Source organism: Enhydra lutris, unplaced genomic scaffold (genome assembly GCF_002288905.1).
Source record: "Enhydra lutris kenyoni isolate GAN:26980312 unplaced genomic scaffold, ASM228890v2 scaffoldscaffold45, whole genome shotgun sequence".
NCBI lineage: Eukaryota > Metazoa > Chordata > Mammalia > Carnivora > Mustelidae > Enhydra > Enhydra lutris.
In genome coordinates this window covers 15453169-15473191 of record NW_019154129.1, presented here as the reverse complement: position 1 = coordinate 15473191, position 20023 = coordinate 15453169, and the positions used below count along the sequence as shown (strand labels likewise).

The window sequence follows — 20023 nt, the reverse complement described above, 5'->3', positions numbered from 1 at the left end:
GTCTGCCGCCCGCGCCGCCCGCCGCACCACTGGCCTCGCGGGCCTGCGCCGCGGCCAGGGGCGCGCCCATGAAGATGGAGCCGGGCCGGCCGGCCTCCCCCGCGGGCGGCCCGTGCCCCGACGCCGAGCCTGGCGGGCCCGACCGGCCGGGGGCCGCCCCCACCCCGCGCCCGGAGCCCGGCCCCCCGGAGGCCGCGGCCTGCGCCGATGCCGGGGCGGACCTGAGCGCCGGGCGAGCCCCGGGGCCGGACGCGCTCCCCGAGAGCGCCTGGGCGCCTGCCCCGGGCCCAGGAACCTCTTACCTGCTGCCGGCCCGGGCCGCCTGCGCGGACCCCGGCCGGCAGCTGCCGGAACTCGGCCCGCTTCTGTCCTGGACTGAGGAGCCAGCGGATTACGGAGCCCCGGTTCGCCCGGAGAGCCCCTCTCTCCGCGTGCAGGGTTCCAGGCACAGCCGGCACGTGAGGGGCGAGGCCGACTTCTTCCCCGGCTTCACCTCGCCCGCGGTGGGCGAGCTGACGCTCGACGTGGGTCCCGGGCACCCGGACCGGCCCTCGGACTTCAGCCAGACTTGCCCGCTCCCAAGCGAGCCCGCGGCGTGTCCGGAGGACGGCCCCCGCCTTCGAGCCGTGTTCGACGCCCTGGACGGCGACGGGGACGGCTTCGTCCGCATCGAGGACTTCGTCCAGTTCGCCACGGTCTACGGGGCAGAGCAGGTAACCGGGCGGGCGCCCCCGGGCCCTGCGCCGGGCCGGGACCTCCGCGGCCCGGCAGCGCGCGCTGTCTTCGCTTCTGTCGGCCGCTCGGCCCGGCTCGTTGACGTTTCGCTCGCGGGTTTGGGGAGACTCACTCTCTCTCCCTGCCCCCTCCCCCCACCCGGTCCTCCCGAGCCGCGCAGCCTGGGTGTTTGCCCGCGGGGGGAGCTCCCGGCCACGCGTAGAGGGTCCCGGGTCGAAGGGCCTCGCAGTGAAGCAGGGCCCAGCGAGTTCCCGAGCTGAGGGTCCTGGGCCGCTCGGTTGAAGGCACCGCAAAGGCCCGAGCGCGGCTGGCCGCTGGTCATCGTGGAAACCGACGCATGCTGCTCTGAGCGCACTGGGCGGCGCGGCGGGCGCGCCTTCGGCCTCGGCTGCTCTTGAGCGAAGACGGGAAGTTTCCGTGCTACCCTTGAGTGCAGGACGGAAGGAAACTGGCCGCGGAGGAAGGGGCGCGGGAGCAGGGCGCAGAGTACCAGGAGCCCAGCGCCGTCTGCGCGCCGCCTCCTGCGGGAGCCAGAGGTGCAGACAGGTGACGAGTGCACAGTGCGGTGTGTCATGGGTGGCGGGTGGCCGCTGAGGAGGGGCGTCAGGATCAGTCCTTGGCCTGGATCTAGCTCCTGGGGAAGTTTGCGTTGAGAGAAAGGTGCTCACGCAGGGTGGCGGGAGACACTGCAGGGCCCCTGGCACGCTGATCTGCTGGTGTTCGCGTTGCAGTGACTGCAGACACTTGTAGGTGGGGGTCGACTGCACAGTGCCGTCCAGCCGCGAGGGCTTCAGGAGAGGAGGTGCAGTTCACCCCCTGGTATTGAGGGTGTGGTTTGTGACCTGCGGAAACCTCCGTGAGGGATCCTCGTACCAGCGGGTATCCAGGGCGCCTCGAGCTGTCCGAGCTGTCCGGGTGAAGATGTGGGCCCTCCCTCGTGGCTCCTTGTGCTGAGTGGTCAGCGCGGGAGGATGGGCATGTCCGTGTGGGCACGGCGGGGTCAGCGCTGCTTGTGTTTGGTCTGTGGGGAAGACGTTGCTGCGACGGGCCCACCTCGCAGTCTGATGGGCACAGAGCTGTGTGCCTGACCGCGTGCCCTGTGGGCCGCACGGATTGCGACTGCTGGGCCAGTGTCTTTTCCTGCTTTTCCCTTGTGCCGCTGGCCTCCAGAGCACCGTGGGCATCCTCGTGCCTTCTCTCCAGACAGAGCCTTCCTCCCCACACCAGTCACAGCTGCTAGGGAGGTAGGCCACTTGTTCTTGTTTGCCCGGACCTGGCTCTGAGACCGCACTCTGTGGCTTACGTGAAGCTCAGGTGTGTTTTCTCCGGGTCGCCACTGTTTCTGGGGCGGTAGTAGGCAGGGTTTTTTTTTTTTTTTTTTTTTTTAAGATTTTATTTATTTATTTGACAGACAGAGATCACAAGTAGGCGGAGAGGCAGGCGGAGAGAGAGAGAGGAGGAAGCAGGGTCCCTGCCGAGCAGAGAGCCCGATGCGGGGCTTGATCCCAGAACCCTGGGATCATGACCTGAGCCGAAGGCAGAGGCTTAACCCACTGAGCCACCCAGACGCCCTAGGCAGGCGTTTTCCATCTCTCCCTGCAGGCAGGGACTGGAAGCCTGGGACGGATGAATAATTTCGCAAGCCCTCATGCATGGTCCGTGCTCGAGCAGGGATGAGCTCACAGCCTTGAGGTGGCTCCCAGGTTACTAGATTCGGTCTCTGAAAATACTTCCAGAGTTTCGTGTTACAGACTCCCATAAAGTCCTTTTCATTTGAGAAACACCTTTTGTAACTGTCCGTGTTCATCACAGTGGGAAAAAGCTTTCTTGTAATCACCAAGTAGAAATGAATCAGAATTCTTTGCTCTGATAGCTCCTGGTGGAATTTTGAGATTTATTTACTGTGGGAAGAGGGAGCGAGAGCGTGCACCGATGAGGGAAAGTAAGAGAGGGGGAGGGCAAGGGAGGGCACGGACCCTGGGATCATGACCTGAGCCGAAACCTGAGCCACCCAAGTACCCATCTCGTGGTGGAATTTTATTTTATTTTATTTATTTTTTTTAAAGATTTTATTTATTTATTTGACAGAGATCACAAGTAGGCAGAGAGGCAGGCAGAGAGAGAGAGGAAAGGAAGCAGGCTCCCTGCTGGGCAGAGAGCCCAACACGGGGGCCTGATCCCAGGACCCCGGGATCATGACCCGAGCCAAAGTTAGAGACTTTAACCCACTGAGCCACCCAGGTGCCCCTCCTGGTGGAATTTTAAATTTGGGGGCAAAGCGCAGGTGACTTGGGGTTTGGGGGGATGGCTGTGTATGGGGAGATCTGTGGCATCCCCGCCCTGCTGTCTGAGACTGCTCTGGAAGAGGCGGTCCTGGGCGTGATCGTCTCCGTACCTGGACTTGGACAAGCTTTCTGGGACGGTGGAGGAGAGTTCTTGCTTTGGAGCGGATATTTTACAGAGTGATGAAGGGTTGGTTTTTGGGCCCGTGTGTAAGCTTTGCTGGCCTTTATTATGACTCAGGATTGCTTTTTCCAAGTCTGATGTCAGAATGCGTTATAGAGGAGCTCAGAGAAAAAATACTGTCTGATAGTGGAGTAGTTTGTTTATTTTTAAAGATTTTATTTATTAGAGAGAGCCCGCGTACATGTGCCGGAGCGGGGTGGAGGGCGAGGGAGAGGGAGAAGCAGACTCCCTGCAGAGCACAGAGCCCTTTACTGCCACCTGAATCCTAGGAACCCCCCCATCTTGACCTGAGCCCAAGTCGAGGCTTAACCGACTGAGCCACCCAGGTGCCCCGATAGTGAAGTAGTTTTAAAGAAAACTGAGGAATTCTACCTCGTGATGAGTATTTTTAAACTTTTAAAACGAAAAGCCTTGAACACCCCAGAAGTAGAGGGAGCAGTTTAGTGACACGCCCATCCCAGGCCGCCGCACAGTCTCCGCGGTCTCCGTGCCTCTGCGCAGCCCCACCTGCGCGTGTGTGGGAAGCGTGAGCCTGGCCAAGAACCTCGCGGTCGAGAACCTCGCGGTCTGCACCAAAGTCTGCGTCTGTAAGAGATAAGGGTTCTGCCTGAGACAGCCAGGGTTTTCAGAGGCCCTGGGAAGAGATAAGGTGGGTAACAGCAGCAACGACCCTAAGTCTCTGTACTCTCCGCTGTGAGATTTCAAAATATGGCATGTGCGAGGCTCCGAGGCTGGTCACGTTACCGTTCTTGATGACAGCAGCTAGATTGTTCTTGGGTACGGTCAGGTACACAAAGGTAGCATGTTGAGTAACCTGTGTGTGAAGGAGGAATTTTAAATTATTGAGGCCGATTACCTGAATTTTTCATGGCAGCAGCTCCTACTTATAAAACAGACGGCTGCTGTGTCCGTCTTTCTTTAGCCGTGTCATGGTGTGTGCGGGTCCCCTTACATCATCTGGCGGTAGATCAGATGTGGGGTAATGGGACACGGGGCTGGCGGTAGTCAGTAGAGGGAAGGAGAGGAAGGACTGCGGGGCAGTTTTCTCGTTGCTCTTGCTGGGACAGGACTTTGTGGTCCTAGCCACCCAGGCGCTAGTTGCCAGGTTGGGATAGGTTATTTTTAAGGCCTCAACCATTTCTGAAGAGTCTTCATCATATTGCCCCTTCATACCGAGAGGGATGTAGGAAAGAATGTTAGGGTTCGAAGCCGATGGCCAAGAAAGAATTCTCGAGATGCCTTTGGCGCAAAAATGTGGTTTTGTTTATTTATTTATTTATTTTTTAAAAGATCTTATTTATTTATTTGACAGAGAGAGATATCACAAGTAGGCAGAGGCAGGCTGAGAGAGAGGAGGAAGCAGGCTCCCTGCTGAGCAGAGAGCCCAATGTGATGCGGGGCTCGATCCCAGGACCCTGAGATCATGACCTGAGCCGAAGGCAGAGATTTAACCCACTAAGCCACCCAGGCGCCCCCCCACCCCCAAAATGTGGTTTTGTTAAAGCAGGAGGCCAGGACCCGTGGGCAGAAAGAGCTGCACTGGGGTGGTGACGAGTGGCCCATTATATTACTTTCAAGTTGGGAGGGGGTTAAGAAAAGCTTAAGTCTCAGGAATTTTGGAAGCAAGGTTTCCAGGACCTTGAGGGGGCTAGCCTTGTTGGGTAAAGGTCATTTATTACCGTCTAATAAAACCTGAGTCATGAGACTCTTCAGGTGTGTGTCGCAGTGGGCCACATGCTTGGGGGATGATTGCCAACATGTATCTCAGGGGTAGAGATAAAGGGAGTTTCCAAAGGAGTTTTTGTATGTTAGAGTAGACTTACAGGGTGGGTTGGGGGGTGGGGAGGAGGTAAGAGGGGTTGGGCTAGGATTGCCTTTGGCCCTCAGCAGTGTCAACATCGAGGCCCTGGAGGAATGTCACTCTGCATGTTTCAAGGACTTGTCAGTGGGGTCCTAGGTAGTAAGGAAATTTTATAGTTTTTCTTCTGCCGTTGTTTCCCACGTCAGGAGGGCTGATGCTTTTGTAGCTGTGACCAGCTCATCCTAAAAGGATTTGTAAAGTCAAGTCGAGGAGCATTGTAGGAAAGGATTCGTTTCTTTTGGCTTTATTTTTCAAAGGAATTAATAATCATAAAGATTATCTCCACATTTTGAGATTACGCACACATACGTGTTTCCATCTTGATAGTCTCTGATCCTTTCCAGAGCACCTACACATTGAAATGCTGGACGCCCTCCAGTGACCTTGTAGGCATTGTCCTTTTCGGCGCTTGTGTAAGTAGGCTGCTGAGGGAAGTGTCGATGCTTAGGTCTCCCTGCTTCTGCGTCCCGCACCCCTGCTGGTGAGCAGCTGGAAGTTCCTAGGGACCGGCAGTGTCCTTCCCGTTTCTCTCCTAGCCTTGAATTTGAGTGTGAGTGCATCTGTGTGAGAGAGGGAACGGACACAGGTGTGGGAGCAGGTGCCTGTGGGAGCTGGTGTGGGGTGTGTGTGCGCGGCTCTGGGTCTGCGTGTTGAAGGAATTGCTGAAAGGCAGGTGACGTTCCTTTCCGTGCTTGGATCACACGCAACTTTGTTAGTGTCTTAAAATGGCTTTTTTCATATTATAAAAGTAATACAGGCTTATTATTAAAAAATCGTAAAATGCAAAGTGATATAACATGTAAAACAAAAAAATAACCAATGACCCCACTGTTCTGAGAGAAACACCTTTAGCATTGTAGCGCGTCTCCTTCCAGACCTTTTTCTACACATCCCCACAGAGATTTGTACACAGCTGAGATCACTCTGGATAGAAGCGAAATTACATTACGGATTTTAATTGTTTACAAAGAGGAAACTGAATGATATCAGTAGCAAAGTGAGAGAAATCCTTTGTGATCTCACTTCCCAGAGATAGCTACAAAGTACTTAAATGTAAATTAAGATATATGTCATAAATGCTTCATTGCGCAAAAACGGTCCAAGTCCCGTCTCTCCTGTTGGGAACCCACTTTTTGACCTGTCTTTTGAAATTGGAGATCTCTGATACCAGTTGCCTAAAGGAAACCTAAAGTTTAGTTTTTCCAGAAGGATTTAGAATTGCGAGGGGTTACTCCATCATGGGATCTGACATGCAGGAGGAATTTAATTCCGTGTAGACCACCCAGATCATGCTGTCAGTGGCACCACGCTGACGGATTGCTTACCTTACACTTACTTTAAGTTCTGGAAACAGGGTCTAAACATCGGTTAAAATTGAAATATTGGGGGCGCCTGGCTGGCTCAGTGGGTTAAGCGTCTGCCTTTGGCTCAGGTCATGATCTCAGGGTCCTGGGATCGAGTGCCGCATCGGGCTCTCTGCTTGGTGGGGAGCCTGTCCCCCCCCCCCCGCCTCTCTGCCTACTTGTGATCTCTCTCTCTCTGTCAAATAAATAAATAAAATCTTTAAAAAAAAAATTGGCCAACTTGCTCCAGTAATGCAATAAAGACATTGCAATAAAAAAAAATTGAAATATCGGGCAGAAGAATTAGGGGTCCCCTGAACACTGTTATGTAGCCCTTAAAAGTGAGAATGACAGTCCCAGAAGTATTTCTGATTAGTGCTTCTGAGACGAGGAGAGTGGTATATGTACCACAGCCTTTTTTTTTTTTTTTTTAAGATTTTATTTATTCACCTTGACGGAGAGAGATCACAAGTAGGCAGAGAGGCAGGCAGAGAGAGAAGCAGGCTCCTTGCTGAGCAGAGAGCCCAATACGGGCCTCAGTCCTAGGACCTTGGGATCATGACCTGAGCTGAAGGCAGAGGCCCAACCCACTGAGCCACCCAGGCGCCCTGTATACCATGGTTTTAACTATGTAAAAATTACCCATGTGGAAGAGTCTTGAAGGAAACCCTAAAAATTAGTTCTAGTTGTTTGTGTGTGTACATGTGTGTATTGGGAAGCTGTATTTGTGTGGCGCGAGAGGGTCTGTAGGAATGGGGTTGGTTTCATTTGAGGTACTGGCCAAATTTTGTTATGTTAGTGATTTTTATTTTGTCTTGGAAAGTAGTGCCTATATATGTATTATAAATTTCAAACAGTATAAAAAGGAAATCTGGTAAAAAATTCCATTACAATCTTTAGAAATAAAAGTTACACTCTTTTTTAAGAAAAAGATTTATTTATTTGACATAGAGATCATAAGTAGGCAGAGAGGCAGGCAGAGAGACAGGGGGAAGCAGGCTCCCTGCTGAGCAGAGACCCCCAGTGCGGGGCTCGATCCCAACCTGAGCCAAAGGCAGAGGCTTATTAACACTGAACCACCCAGGTGTCCCCCCGCCTTTTTTGAAGATTTTATTTATTTATCTGACAGAGAGCAAGAGAGGGAGCACAAGCAGGGGGAGTGGGAGAGGGAGAAGTAGGCTTCCCGATGAGCAGAGAGCCCGGTGTGGGACTCAGTGCTAGGACTCTGGGATCGTGACCCAAGCCAAAGGCTGACGCTTCACCTACTGAGCCACCCAGGCGCCCCAAAAATTACACTCTAAAGATAAGATACTTGGGGCGCCTGGGTGGCTCAGTCATTAAGTGTATGCCTTCAGTTCAGGTCATGATCCCCAGAGTCCTGGGATCAAGCTCCGCATCAGGCTCCCTGCTTCATGGGGAGCCTGCTTCTCCCTCTCCCTCTGCCGCTCCCCCTGTTTGTGTTCCCTCTCTCACTGTCTCTCTCTGTTTCTCTCTCTGTCAAATAAATCTTAAAAAAAAAATAAAGATAAGATACTTACATGTTTTACTTTGACTTAGTTAAGGTTTTAGATCAATTTACAGAATACATCTAAAGAAACTCAGGTTTTCCAGTTAATTTTTTTTTTAAGATTTATTTATTTATTTCAGAGAGAAAGGGAGCCAAGGGAAGGAGCAGAGAGAGAGACAAGCCGACTGACTCCCTGATAAGCAGGGAGCCCGACGTGGGGCTCATTCCTAGGACCACGAGATCATGACCTGAGCTGAAACCCAAGTTGGATGCTTAACCCACTGAGCCACCCAGGCGCCCCTTTAATGTACTGTTACAGAACATTGAATTGACATATTCAGATGCTTATCAAAGACAGACTGTCGATCTGTGTTTGTGTTTGGTAGGATGCATAGTCTAAGAGTGTCTGTGATTCTTGACGGCTGGCTACGAGGTGGGCGTTGTGCTTTCCTCAGTGTCTCCTAACACAAGTAACTCTGAGAACTTCTGGGGAAAAGCACGGCCCTGTAGTTTGCAGGAGTGGAGACCAGTAGATAAATGATTCAGTGTCGTGGTTGGGGAGGAAAAGAAGTTTTTCCAGAAGGTACAGTTTTGTGTTTCCGTCCAAATATATATTTTTTAAGATTTTTATTTATTAATTTATTGGGCAGAGAGGGAGACAGTGAGAGAGGGAACACAAGCGGTGGGGCGTGGAAGAGGGAGAAGCAAGCTTCCTGCTGAGCAGAGAGCCTGATGTGGGGCTCGATCCCAGGACCCTGGGCTTACGAACTGAGCCAAAGGTGGATGCCCAGCCATCTGAGCCACCCAGGCGCCCCTTCCGTCCAAATATTTAGGCAATTTTAGGCAAGTTGGTATTGCTCTGGTTGTGATTTTGTGGTGGTCTTGGGTTTGTCATAAGTTTCAAAACCAGAGCGAGTGTTGAGTTAGTGTCGAACGTTCTGTCTGTGCCGCTCGGACCGGTGTTCTGGCTCCTTGTCTCTAAGCCTCTCTTTGGGCACGCTCAGTCTTCGGCTCACAGCGGCAGGATTTGAACGGGTGCCACCCCTCCTCTGCAGGGACATATGTGGGCATCTGGTAGTGTGGATGACACTCGGTGTGAGGCAGACTGAAGGGCCAAGTAACATTTTAGCATTATTGGCTTGAATAGAGCATGAAGACCAGTGTCACAGTAGGGCAGAAGCCCCTTATGCACATAGCGTCTGTATGTTGATGACTTGAAACTCTAGATACTTCTAAAATTGTAAAATCTTAGCTGTTTCTAGTTTTTTTTTTAAATGCTGGCTAATTTTTTTTTTTTTTTAAGATTTTATTTATTTATTTGAGAGAGAGGCAGTGAGAGAGAGCATGAGCGAGGAGAAGGTCAGAGGGAGAAGCAGACTCCCCATGGAGCTGGGAGCCCGATGCGGGACTCGACCCCGGGACTCCGGGATCATGACCCGAGCCGAAGGCAGTCGTCCAACCAACTGAGCCACCCAATTGCTGGCTAATTTTTAAGAAATATTTATTTGTCTATTTTAGAGAGGGAGGGAGAGAGAGCACGTGTGTGTTGGTGCGTGTGAGCATGAGTGGGGGGAGGGGCAGAGGGAGAGAGAATCTCAAGCAGGTTTGCCGCTGAGTGTGGAGCCCAGCGTGGGGCTCCATCCCAGAAGCCTGAGATCATGATCTGAGCCGAAATCAGGAGTCGGGTGCTGAGCCAAATGAGCCACCCAGGCAACCCCCCCTTTTCTTTTGAATGCTGAAATCTGAGAACAAAGCCTAAGTAATTTTGTTTTTCTTTTCTTTTTTAGATTTTATTTATTTGACAGAATGAGAGAGAGAGAGTACGCACAAGCAGGGGGAGTGGGAGAGGGAGAGGCAGGCCCCACTTTGACCAGGTGGGGAGCCCGATGCGGGACTCGTTCCCAGGACCCCGGGAGCACGACCTGAGCTGAAGGCAGATGCCTCCCTGCCTGAGCTCCCCAGGCGCCCCCTGCTAAGTAATTTTCTAAAGACCCGTGCCTTCGAAGGATTTAAGAATATACAGCTCTTGGGATTCTAGTTTGTTAAATAATCTATTTTACTTTTTCTTTCGTTGGATGATTAAAAAATTTTTTACCAAAGTTTTAGAGCCTTCTGTGCCCACAGCTCAATCTTCATGCTGTAGTCAGAAGTGAGCTCAGTGCCGATAGCCCTGTTTGCGCTGGGCAGCGCGGCATGGGAGCTCGTCACTGAGGTCAGTGTCAGAGGCTTCACGGGGTCATTGTTCTTTTCCATTTCGCGTCATTTGTTCTGGTTTCTCTTTAAGCAAGTTTAATCATCTTAGGCTGTGAATGATGGGTGGCACCTGTTTGGCAAGTCTTTTTATGGGTAGGTGGTTTATGTGTTTGGACGAGAGGAGTTGTTCGGCACTGTAAAGGCCATTATTGCCCTAACCCGTGGGTAACAAAATAATGTGCCTGGCATTTTACTGTCATGAGCAAGCTAGGGGCGTTTGTAAACCTTTTGTTTTGGTTAAGCTGCCTGCCAGCGAGCTGACTAATCGTACACGCACACACACGTATACATACATACATATATGCACACACACATATTTTTGCTTAATGATTATATTGTAGTATTAAATTTCTTATCTGTATTTATTTAGAAGACTGTTTAAGAGAGTGTGTGTGTGTGAGTGTGCACGAGCAGGAGGGGCAGGGGAGGAAGAGAACCCCACATTGGCTCCCTGCTCAGTGGGGAGTCTGCTTCTCCCTCTCCCTCTGCTGTATGCCCTGCTTGTGCTAGCTTTCTGTCAAATAAATGAATAAAGTCTTAAAATCAGAAGAAAAAAGACAAAAACCTAGTAGAAAAATGGATAAAAAATATGAAGACGGCCCACAGGAAGAGATACACAAGTGGCCAGTAAACATGTGAAAATACGCTCATGCTCATTCACGATGAGAAAGACGGATGCAAATTACATCACTTAGATGCACTTCTCCCTCATCATGTTGGCAACAGTGGAGACGCTTGAACACATTCTGTCGGTGAGGCTGTTGGGAAGCCGACGTGCCCTCATGTTGCTGGTGCGGGTGCAGCGTGGTACAGGCCTCATTATCAAGGGGGGTTTGCAGTATCTGCACACACACTGACCCTTTGGCTTGACTGTCCTGCTTCCAGTGATTTACCCTGAGGATGTCCCTCCACAAGTAAAACGTACCAGATACACAGGTGTTCACTGCAGCTTTGTCTGTGAATGAAATGTGGAAACTGTCAGTGTCCAAGAAGAGCGAGGTCTGTTCACGGCACAGGGTGCAGCTGCAGAGCTAAAGGGGAAGGTTTGTACACACTGGCAGGGAGGGAGGCCCAAGATGCAGTACGTAGGAAGAGCAGACAAGTCCGTATGCAGAATCGTGGTGAGAAAGAGTGGGTGTGTGACCCTCCGTTGGGGGGCTCCTAGAGGAGTCAGACCAGAGAGTGGGAAAGGGGAGGGGAGGTCATGCTTAGTGGGAAGTTGGAAAAGTCCCGGAGATGGAGGACGGTGACAGTCGTCCAACACTGTGGACGTACTTCATGTCGCAGGACACGGCTGTAATCTTTAAAATGGTTGGTTTATCACAATTAAAAAAGAAAGAAAGAAAAAAGAGGGATCTGAGGTACAGAGCCCTAAGTGTGGGACTTGGCTCAAATGAAGAGATTTGATAAGCATAATTAAGAATCCACACCTTATGGGGTGCCTGCGGGGCTCGGCCAGTTAAGCATCTGACTCCTGATGTCCGCTCAGGTCATGATGTCGGGGTTGCTCACTTGCTCTCTCAAAGAAATAAATCTTAAAAATAAAAAAAAAACAAAACAAAACAGAAAGGAAAGAAACCACACCTCAGGGGACCTGATTGGCTCAGTCAGAAGAGTGTGCAATTCTTGATCTCAGGGTCGTGAGTTTGAGCCCCATGCTGGGTGTAGCGATTACTAAAAATAAATAAACTGTAAAGAAGAAAAAAGAAGGAAAGAAACAAACCACACCTGATGGCCCCCAGACCGGGCTTTTCCTCCTCACTTGTCTTCCTGGTTTGGTGATCCTCAGCTCATCAAGGTTTAAGAGTCACTGGCTCCAGGACAGGGCTGGGCTGGCCGGAGCTGGCTGTAAGGAGGTGAGGTGGAGGGAGGAAAGGGAGAAAGCAAAATTAGAAAGAAGAGGAAATGAATGCAGGAAGGATAGACAAGGAACTAATTTAAGTAATTTACCCAAGTGGGTGGGGACAGGGTTTATGGTATATGGGAGGGAGAAACTTGTCTGAGTCTGTGTATCTTTGCCTTTTTTTTTTTTTTTTTTTTTAAGATTTTACTCATTTGAGAGAGAGAGTGTGCGTGTGCATGGGACAGGGGGAGGGTCATAAGGAGAAGCAGACTCCCTGCTAAGCAGGGAGCCCGATGTAGGGCTGACCCTGGGATCCTGGGACTCCGGAATCTTGGCCTGACCTGAAGGCAGACGCTCAACCCACTGAGCTGCTCAGATGCCTCTGTGTCTTTGACCTTGGGTCATCCAGATACTCCACGTATTCAAAAACAAATTAAGATAACCGTGATAGAAAGAAAACCAAATTGAATGAACCTGGAAGTATATCAAATTAATAACATAACCACATGGGAAGGATTAATTCAAGTCCCATGAACACAGTACTCTGTATACCTTTAGCGAGTTGTATTCAGAAGAAAAAAAGAGCTGCAAAGAAACTTATCATGAAGTAGGTTCGTTAATAGATCAACACAATAGTTCTGAAGTCACTTTGGGTGTGTGTCGGATAGAACAAATGCGTGTGCAGGTGCTGGGAACCAGGCTTCTCCAGCAGAAAGGGTCTAAGTGGTATGGAGAAGGTGAAGGAGAACCCTGTTGTCTTGGGATTTAAACTGAGGGTATCAGTAGGAAGACATGATGTAAAATAATCAAATAATCTAGCTCTGTTCTCAGGGTCTAGGAGCAGTGACGTTAGTAGCAGTGGGTACATCTAACCCCCAGATCATGGTTGCAGACACCATTCCCCACTAAAGGAACCAGGGATCCTCAGAGAAATGCCTTATTTCAGGTTTGAGGTGGGCAAAATTTAATGTGAGCCTGGATTATCTTGTACCAGAAAGCAAGGAAGTGTTCAAAAATTGATGGGGACATGTCAGAAATGGAGCAGCTTGAATGGGTTCCCAGTGGGCAAATCTGGGACATTGGGAGTGCCAAAAGAGAGTAATGATGATAAAGGGTACATTGAACTTAAAGTCTGTGGCACACAGTCCCGGTGACAGCCCAAAGGCGTGTGGCTCCTTACAGACCTTACTGACAAATGGGCTCCAGGGTAGGAGGCGAGAGACGTGGAGGTTCGTGTATTGTTTTCCTGCATCGGTGTTCTGTGACGACCAAGGTAATCATTGATTCGAGGGAGGATGGCCAGTGGTTGTCAGAAACCACGGTGTAAACATTTGAGGGAGGAGACAGAGGGAGCTGCGTTCCGGAGTGTCATTCCACAGATGACGGAGCCAAACGGAAAAGGAGAACTCGACAACAGACAGGTCTGCCCAAGTCCGCTTGACTGGGCGTGATCTGCGCTGACTTCCCAGTGATGGAGGGTAGGGGTGTGGTGGGGCGGGCGGCATTGTTGCTGACGTCGGGTAGTGAGAGAGAACGCGACGACCCGGACCGCCAGGCACTCGACAGTGCTCTGGACGCTTGAAAATGCGCGTCGTAGAAAGGGCTGGGGACTCTTCCAGACAGAGGAGGGGAATTGTGACAAGTAATACCTGGTTCTCAGTTAGAAACTGGATTAAAGGGAAGCAGAACAGCTGTGAAGGCCACTATTGGGGTAATTGGGGAAATTTGAAGACAGATGATTACCTGAGGTCAGGGGTGTCATAATGGTTTTATGTAGGACGATGGTCCTCATTCCTTGGAAATACATGCTGGGAGCGTTTAGGGAGGCACGGCGATGTCTGAAGCTTAGTTATGTTTGAAAAAGATCTCATTTTTAAGTGATCTCTGTATGCGTTGTGGGGCTCGAACTCACAACCCTGAGATCGAGAGTTGCACCATATACCGCCTGAGCGGGCCAGGCCCCCCGCTGCAGCTCAGTTTTAACAGATCTGCACAGAAGTGCAGGCATGTAGAAGGCGATGGGAAGCAGACGTGGAAGGACATTAGTGATTGGTACGTGTAGAGGAGGGATAGCAAATGTCCTTCGAAGTACTCATTTTTGAAAAATTTTTACATTTTATTTATTTTTTTATTTTTAAAGATTCTATTTATTTATTTGGCAGACAGAGATCACAAGTAGGCAGAGAGGCGGGCAGAGAGAGAGGAGGAAGCAGGCTCCCCGGTGAGCAGAGAGCCTGATGCAGGGGCTCGATCCCAGGACCCTGAGATCGTGACCCGAGTCGCAGGCAGAGGCTTAACCTACTGAGCCACCCAGGCACTCCTCAAATTATTCTTTAAATTTTACAGTGGATTTCACATATTTCAAAATAAAAAGAACTAACAATGTGGGAAGTGCATTGATGCTAACGAGTACTTTGTCTTATAGTGTATATTAGATCGTGCGGCTTTTATGGATCTTAAAAGTAACCAACAGAAAGCAAACACCCTCCGTTCCCACACAAGTGACAGGCGTGTTCCGCGTGGACACAGGCTCCCGGGTTAGTCACGCGGCACCCAGTGTGGTGCTTGCTGGTTCATGGATCGCACGGGGTCGAGAGTACCCTTCCCTTCGACACAGGGGTTGAGACGGGAAGTTAAGAACAGCTATAAGGTGAGACCATATTCTTATTTATCAAGGGATGTAAGTATCCTGTTCAGTGTACAGATTCTCTCAAAAGGAAGTTGATAAAGAGCTCTCTTTCCCTTCTCTATGGATAGGGTTCGAACCGATAAATAAATGTTTGAATAAATACATGATGGGAACTTAGAAAGACTTAGGGCGCCTAAAAATTAATTTCCTATTTGTGACTGGTCCTTTTATCACTGCCACTGAGGTAGGACGTGTTTTCCATACAGTCAAGTATGTGTTCTGACCTTCTAGTGATGGTCAGTCCTCGCTGACCTGTCGAAACCCTGGGCTGCTGGTCCGTAAACTCTGAGACCCTGCCCACTGTTCAGTGTTATCGGGACCCGAAAGTGCTTCTGTTTATGTGAGTTATATCTGTTGATCTGGACTCTCTTAGGAAGTGAAGCTGAAAAAATACATGAAATACGTTTTTATTAGTCGATTAAAAATAATAGCTTACAGGGCACCTGGGTGGCTCAGTGGGTTAAGCCTCCGCCTTCAGCTCAGGTCATGATCTCAGGGTCCTGGGATCGAGCCCCACGTCGGGCTCTCTGCTCAGCGGGGAGCCTGCTTCCTCCTCTCTCTCTGCCTGCCTCTCTGCCTACTTGTGATCCATGTCTGTCAAATAAATAAATAAATAAATAAATAAATAAAGTCTTTTAAAAAAATCCCTTACATGTTTATGTTGATGACATTTTAAATTTATTATTTATTTATTTTAAAAAGATTATTTATTTATTTGACAGAGAGAGAGATCACAAGCAGGCAGAGAGACAGGCAGAGGGAGAGGAGGAAGCAGGCTCCCCGCGGAGCAGAGAGCCCGACGCGGGGCTCGATCCCAGGACCCTGAGATCATGACCTGAGCTGAAGGCGGAGGCTTAACCCACTGAGCCACCGAGGTGCCCCGATGACATTTTTTATTTTTTTTATTTTTTATTTTTTTTTAAGATTTTATTTATTTATTTGAGAGAGAGACAGTGAGAGAGAGCATGAGCGAGGAGAAGGTCAGAGGGAGAAGCAGACTCATATAACTCACATAAACAGAAGCACTTTCGGGTCCCGATAACACTGAACAGTGGGCAGGGTCTCAGAGTTTACGGACCATGGAGCTGGGAGCCCGATGTGGGACTCGATCCCGGGACCCCGGGATCATGACCTGAGCCGAAGGCAGTCGTCCAACCAACTGAGCCACCCAGGCGTCCCCCGATGACATTTTTTAAAGAAAGATGCTAGTATCTGAAATAGTGAGAAGAGTGGCATTGTTTTACATTTTTGCAAGTGTCTTAAATATCTGACTGCATCGAAGGGAACGGGACTCCTGCATCTTCTGCAAGCAGTCTGTGGAGTCACGCAGCCTGGGGAAGCCTCCGCTGTGCATTCATGAGGGGCGATCAAAGAAAGCAGAATGTCTGGGAATGTCCTAAGCCTCATCTGATCTTGCAGAACACCTGGAACATGAGGGTCGCTGGGGCCCTGAGCACTGGCTGAGAACAGCGGTCTTAACTGCTGAGGTGTCCAGCTTGTCGCCTGATGGCACGAGCTAGCACACGTCAGAATCCCCTGGAAACCCTATCAGAACTGACTGCTGGGCACACCGCGCGGTGCCTGGTTTGTGTTGTCTGAGCGGGGTCTGGTGAGAGATGTGTCTCTAACCAGTTCCAGGCGATGCTGCTGCTCCTGGTCCTGGGGTCTCGGCCAGAGAGCTGCGGTTCTTGAGAGTTTAGAAAACGTTTGCATCTCTTTAAAGACCCAGTCACGTCTCCGTGTCACCTTGTCCCTCACTCTGCTGTGTTCTGACAGTTTCACAAGTGCTTCCTTGGGGCTGCCCCTGCTGGCCCCTTGGGAGGCCTCAGGGCTGCCCTCTGTCCTCACTGCCGTCTATCTGGTAGGAACACAGAGAAGAAGCCGGGACCACATACCTTGGTCCATTCTTCCTTTTTTTTTTTTTTTTTTAAGATTTTATTTATTTATTTGAGAGAAAGAGAAAGAGTAGGCACGAACAGTGGGGAGCCGGAGGGGGAGAGGCAGACTCCCCGCTGAGCAGGGAGCCCGATGTGGGACTCAGTCCCAGGACCCCAGGACCACGGCCTGAGCGGAAGGCGGACGCCTCACTGACTGAGCCCCCAGGTGCCCTGGCCCGTTCTTCCTGACACAGCCCTGCTACTCAGTAGCCTCAGCTGGCTCCGCTGTCTTTTGGACTTCAGTGTTATCTTTCAGTTTAGTTTTACTGTCGCTGTGTGTAGAGCCTCAGCCGTCCGACGGTGCAGTGCCTGCCGCAGTCCCCTCACAGCCCTTTCTCCCCGTCCTGGCTCTTGCCTTCTCTGGCTGTTTCCTCCAGCTTTAGGGACTTCCGCTGGACTCTCTCCTGTGGAAGGTGCACCCACGTGCTTTCCTTCCGCCCCCTTCATTCCCCCACGTAGCTGGCCCCGGCCTGGCTGAGACAGGCCTTCTGCGTCCGTCTTGAGCGCAGACAGCCCGCCCGGCTGACGCTGGGAGCCGGGAGCGCGCTGCGGTTGCCTTTGCTCTCTAACGCGGCCTCGGGCTTTTCCTGGAGTCACTGGGCCTTTTCACTGGTTTAGTCTTCTACGCACCCGCCAATAGTTCTCTCTGTCCACGAGCTCGGGGACTTCCCTGGTTGTGTCCTGGCTCCGGTTCTCGTGCCGGGGCTCATCTCCCCGCCGCTGGGCCGCTGTCCTGCTTCGGGAGCAGCTCTGCGGGTCTGCCCTGACTCGGCCTCCTGCCTCAGGTCCACGTCAGATCCTCACCCAGGCCTTTCGGTCCAGTTATGACACTGTTGCCCCTCTCACTTCCTGGGCCGGTCATCTGGCATTCCCTTGGCAGCCGTCACATCCTCTGTTCTTTACTCTGAGTGAGGGTCTAATGCGCCCCGTGCCTCTCCGGATTGTCAGGGCCTTGCCTCGAGCAGAACAGTGTTCCTCCCGTGGACTTCCAGGACAGGGTGGAGAGCAGCTGGGTCCTCAGCGCACTGGGCTCTGTTGGAGGCCCTCCCTGTCCCCCACGTCCGGCACAGGCGTCTGTCAGAACAGACTTGGTGCTTCTCTCACTGGCCTCGCCATTGCCCTGTGTGGTGAGTGGAGCAGGACTTGTTAGCAGCGCACAGTTGGGGGCCAGGTCCGGACACAGACTGCCACCTCCTTCCCTTCTCCCCCAAATACTGACTGTGGGAAATCTGTGCCAACACATGATTTGGTTTAGCTTGCCTTATCTTGCGTTTTGTTGTGTAAGTTTCCGTATTTTGACAACGTCCATGTAGATTAGGTTTTTGTAATCCTGGAATCTTCCGCCACGTGGCCGTACAGAGGCATCTGTTTTTCGTTTTTCTCTGCTAGGAGTAGTGCCATTACACCTCCAGCTCTACAGATTACTTTCCACATACCTAACTTCCGGCCAGGCTTAATTTTTGTGCTGGGAAATGTGAGGTTATTGTCTTGGGCTTTGGAATTGTAGATATTTAGGAGTCGAGTCAGGGTTTCTTAGCATTTCAGAGCTTTTCCGTGGCACCCCAAGTAGGTAATAGAGGGACGAGGCAGAGCGTCTTTGGCTGGGCTTCTGGAAATCACTCACCTGTTGTGGCAGAAGCTTCCAGTTACTCCCCTAGAGGGCGGCCCCTGAAAGCTGAGAGGCTGCCGCGTGGCCTGCGTCTCCCGCCGCTGTGGATTACAGGGGCCAGTGTGGCCCCAGGTGGTCGCACTCATCACACTCAAGGTGCTGGGGAGCTGGGTGCCCGCGAGCCGCTCTATGAGGAGTACGGTCTGCGGCCCGTGGTGTGCTGGCCACGTATTGCCGGCCGCGTGCTCTGCCGTGCTCGGCTTCGGACGGGTCGTGGCCCCTCCCTCGGCTGCATGTGGTCAGCGCCTTGGAGTGACACAGAACTGGGCTTCGCTTCTGGCTCAGCCTCTCGCCACCCGGCCAGTGTGCACTTGAGTATCTTCCACGGGCCAGCCGGTGTCCTCGGTGCTGGGGACAGATGATAAGCAAGACTGGCACATTTTCTGTCCTTTCTTAAGGTCTTAAACAGGTATTTGCCAGCACTGCCAGCTGATACAAACGCCGTGAAAGAAAAGCAGAGATTATTTGAGGTTGTGTAACAGGGAACCCGACCTAGTTAGGGAAGTTTCCCTCAGGGAAGGTTCTTCCCTCCTCTTTTCTACTCTTCTGTAACTTCTCAGCCCATATTCTGAAGCGGAGTGGGCTTAGTGAAGCAAGGGCTGGGAGAGGAGGGAGGGTCCCAGGCAGAGGTGCCGTGGGGAGAGACTTGAGTGGGAGGAGAGAGGGCACTGAGCTGGAGGGGCAGGTGTCTGCAGTCCCAGAGTCTCTGGAAGGCCTTAAAGGGGTTAAGTCGAGGGGTAGGTGATACGGTCTCTTGTTTAGAAAGAGGGCCCCTGGGGAGAGGGCAGGAGTGGATGGGGAGAGCAGTCAGGAGGCAGGAGGCTAGCGCAGGGGTTGGCAGAGGCTGGAGGAGGTGGAGTGCAGGCGCTAGAGACTCAGGCCCTGGGGGGGCAGAGCTGGAGTGACCTCTGGGGCTGAATGTAGGTGTGGGAGAGGCAGGAGGGCCTGGGCCTTGTGGGGACAGGAGGAAGCGGTGGGGAGGCAGGAGCCCTTTTTCTGAACACAGCATGGGATGCGCAGTGCCCTCTGGGCCTGGGGCTGGAGATACAGCCTGAGTTCAGCAGTGAGAGGGGAACGGTCTGTGGCTCCAGGAATAAAGGACATGTGTCATCTCACACAGACACGCCCTCGGTGGGTGCCTCCCGACAGCATGGTTCAGGTCTGGCTCCATCTATTCTGCTCTGCACGATGCCATTCTCTTCATGGTCCTGGCTGTGGCAGCCAGTGTCCCCATGTCCCTGTTTAAGAAGAGCCCTTCATTAGCGGTGTTTGTGTGGGGTGCGGGGCTTGGGCAAGCGGAGGCATCACAGGTGGCTTGAGCTGGCTGCATTGCGGGGGGCTCTTGGAGACACAGCACTCACCTTGAGTGTGAGGACACGCAGCCTTCCCTGCGGGGGTCTCAGTTCCCCTTGCCCCGTTTTACTCTTTTCCTTAGCACTTAGCATGTCTAACAGCTTCCGTATTTTACTTATTCTCCTATTTGTCGTCTCTGTCTCCATTCCTACCCACGTGGGGAAGGTGCCCAGCAGGCTGGCATGTAGTGGCGCGCCTAGATGCTTGCTGAATTAAAGGAGTAAAGGAAGGGTTGAGGTCTGTCTGCACGGGAAAAGAGGGGAGTGGCGTTGGGAACCAGCCAGCAGTGACCAGTGATGCAGACCTGGGGAGAACAGCAGTGGCAAGTCCAGTGGGAGGCATGGCGCGTGCAGAGGAGAACGAGGGG

At 51.8% G+C, this 20023-nt stretch overlaps 1 protein-coding gene across 1 annotated transcript in view; it reads left to right on the top strand.

Moving 5' to 3' along the window:
- Positions 1 to 68: 68 nt before the first annotated feature.
- LOC111156292 (RAB11 family interacting protein 3) overlaps positions 69 to 20023 on the top strand; it is a 78854-nt gene continuing 58899 nt past the window's right edge. Inside the window, exon 1 of the mRNA XM_022517070.1 lies at positions 69 to 713. Within this exon, the coding sequence (XP_022372778.1) occupies positions 69 to 713 (645 nt within the window). The remainder of the gene's footprint in view (positions 714 to 20023) is intronic.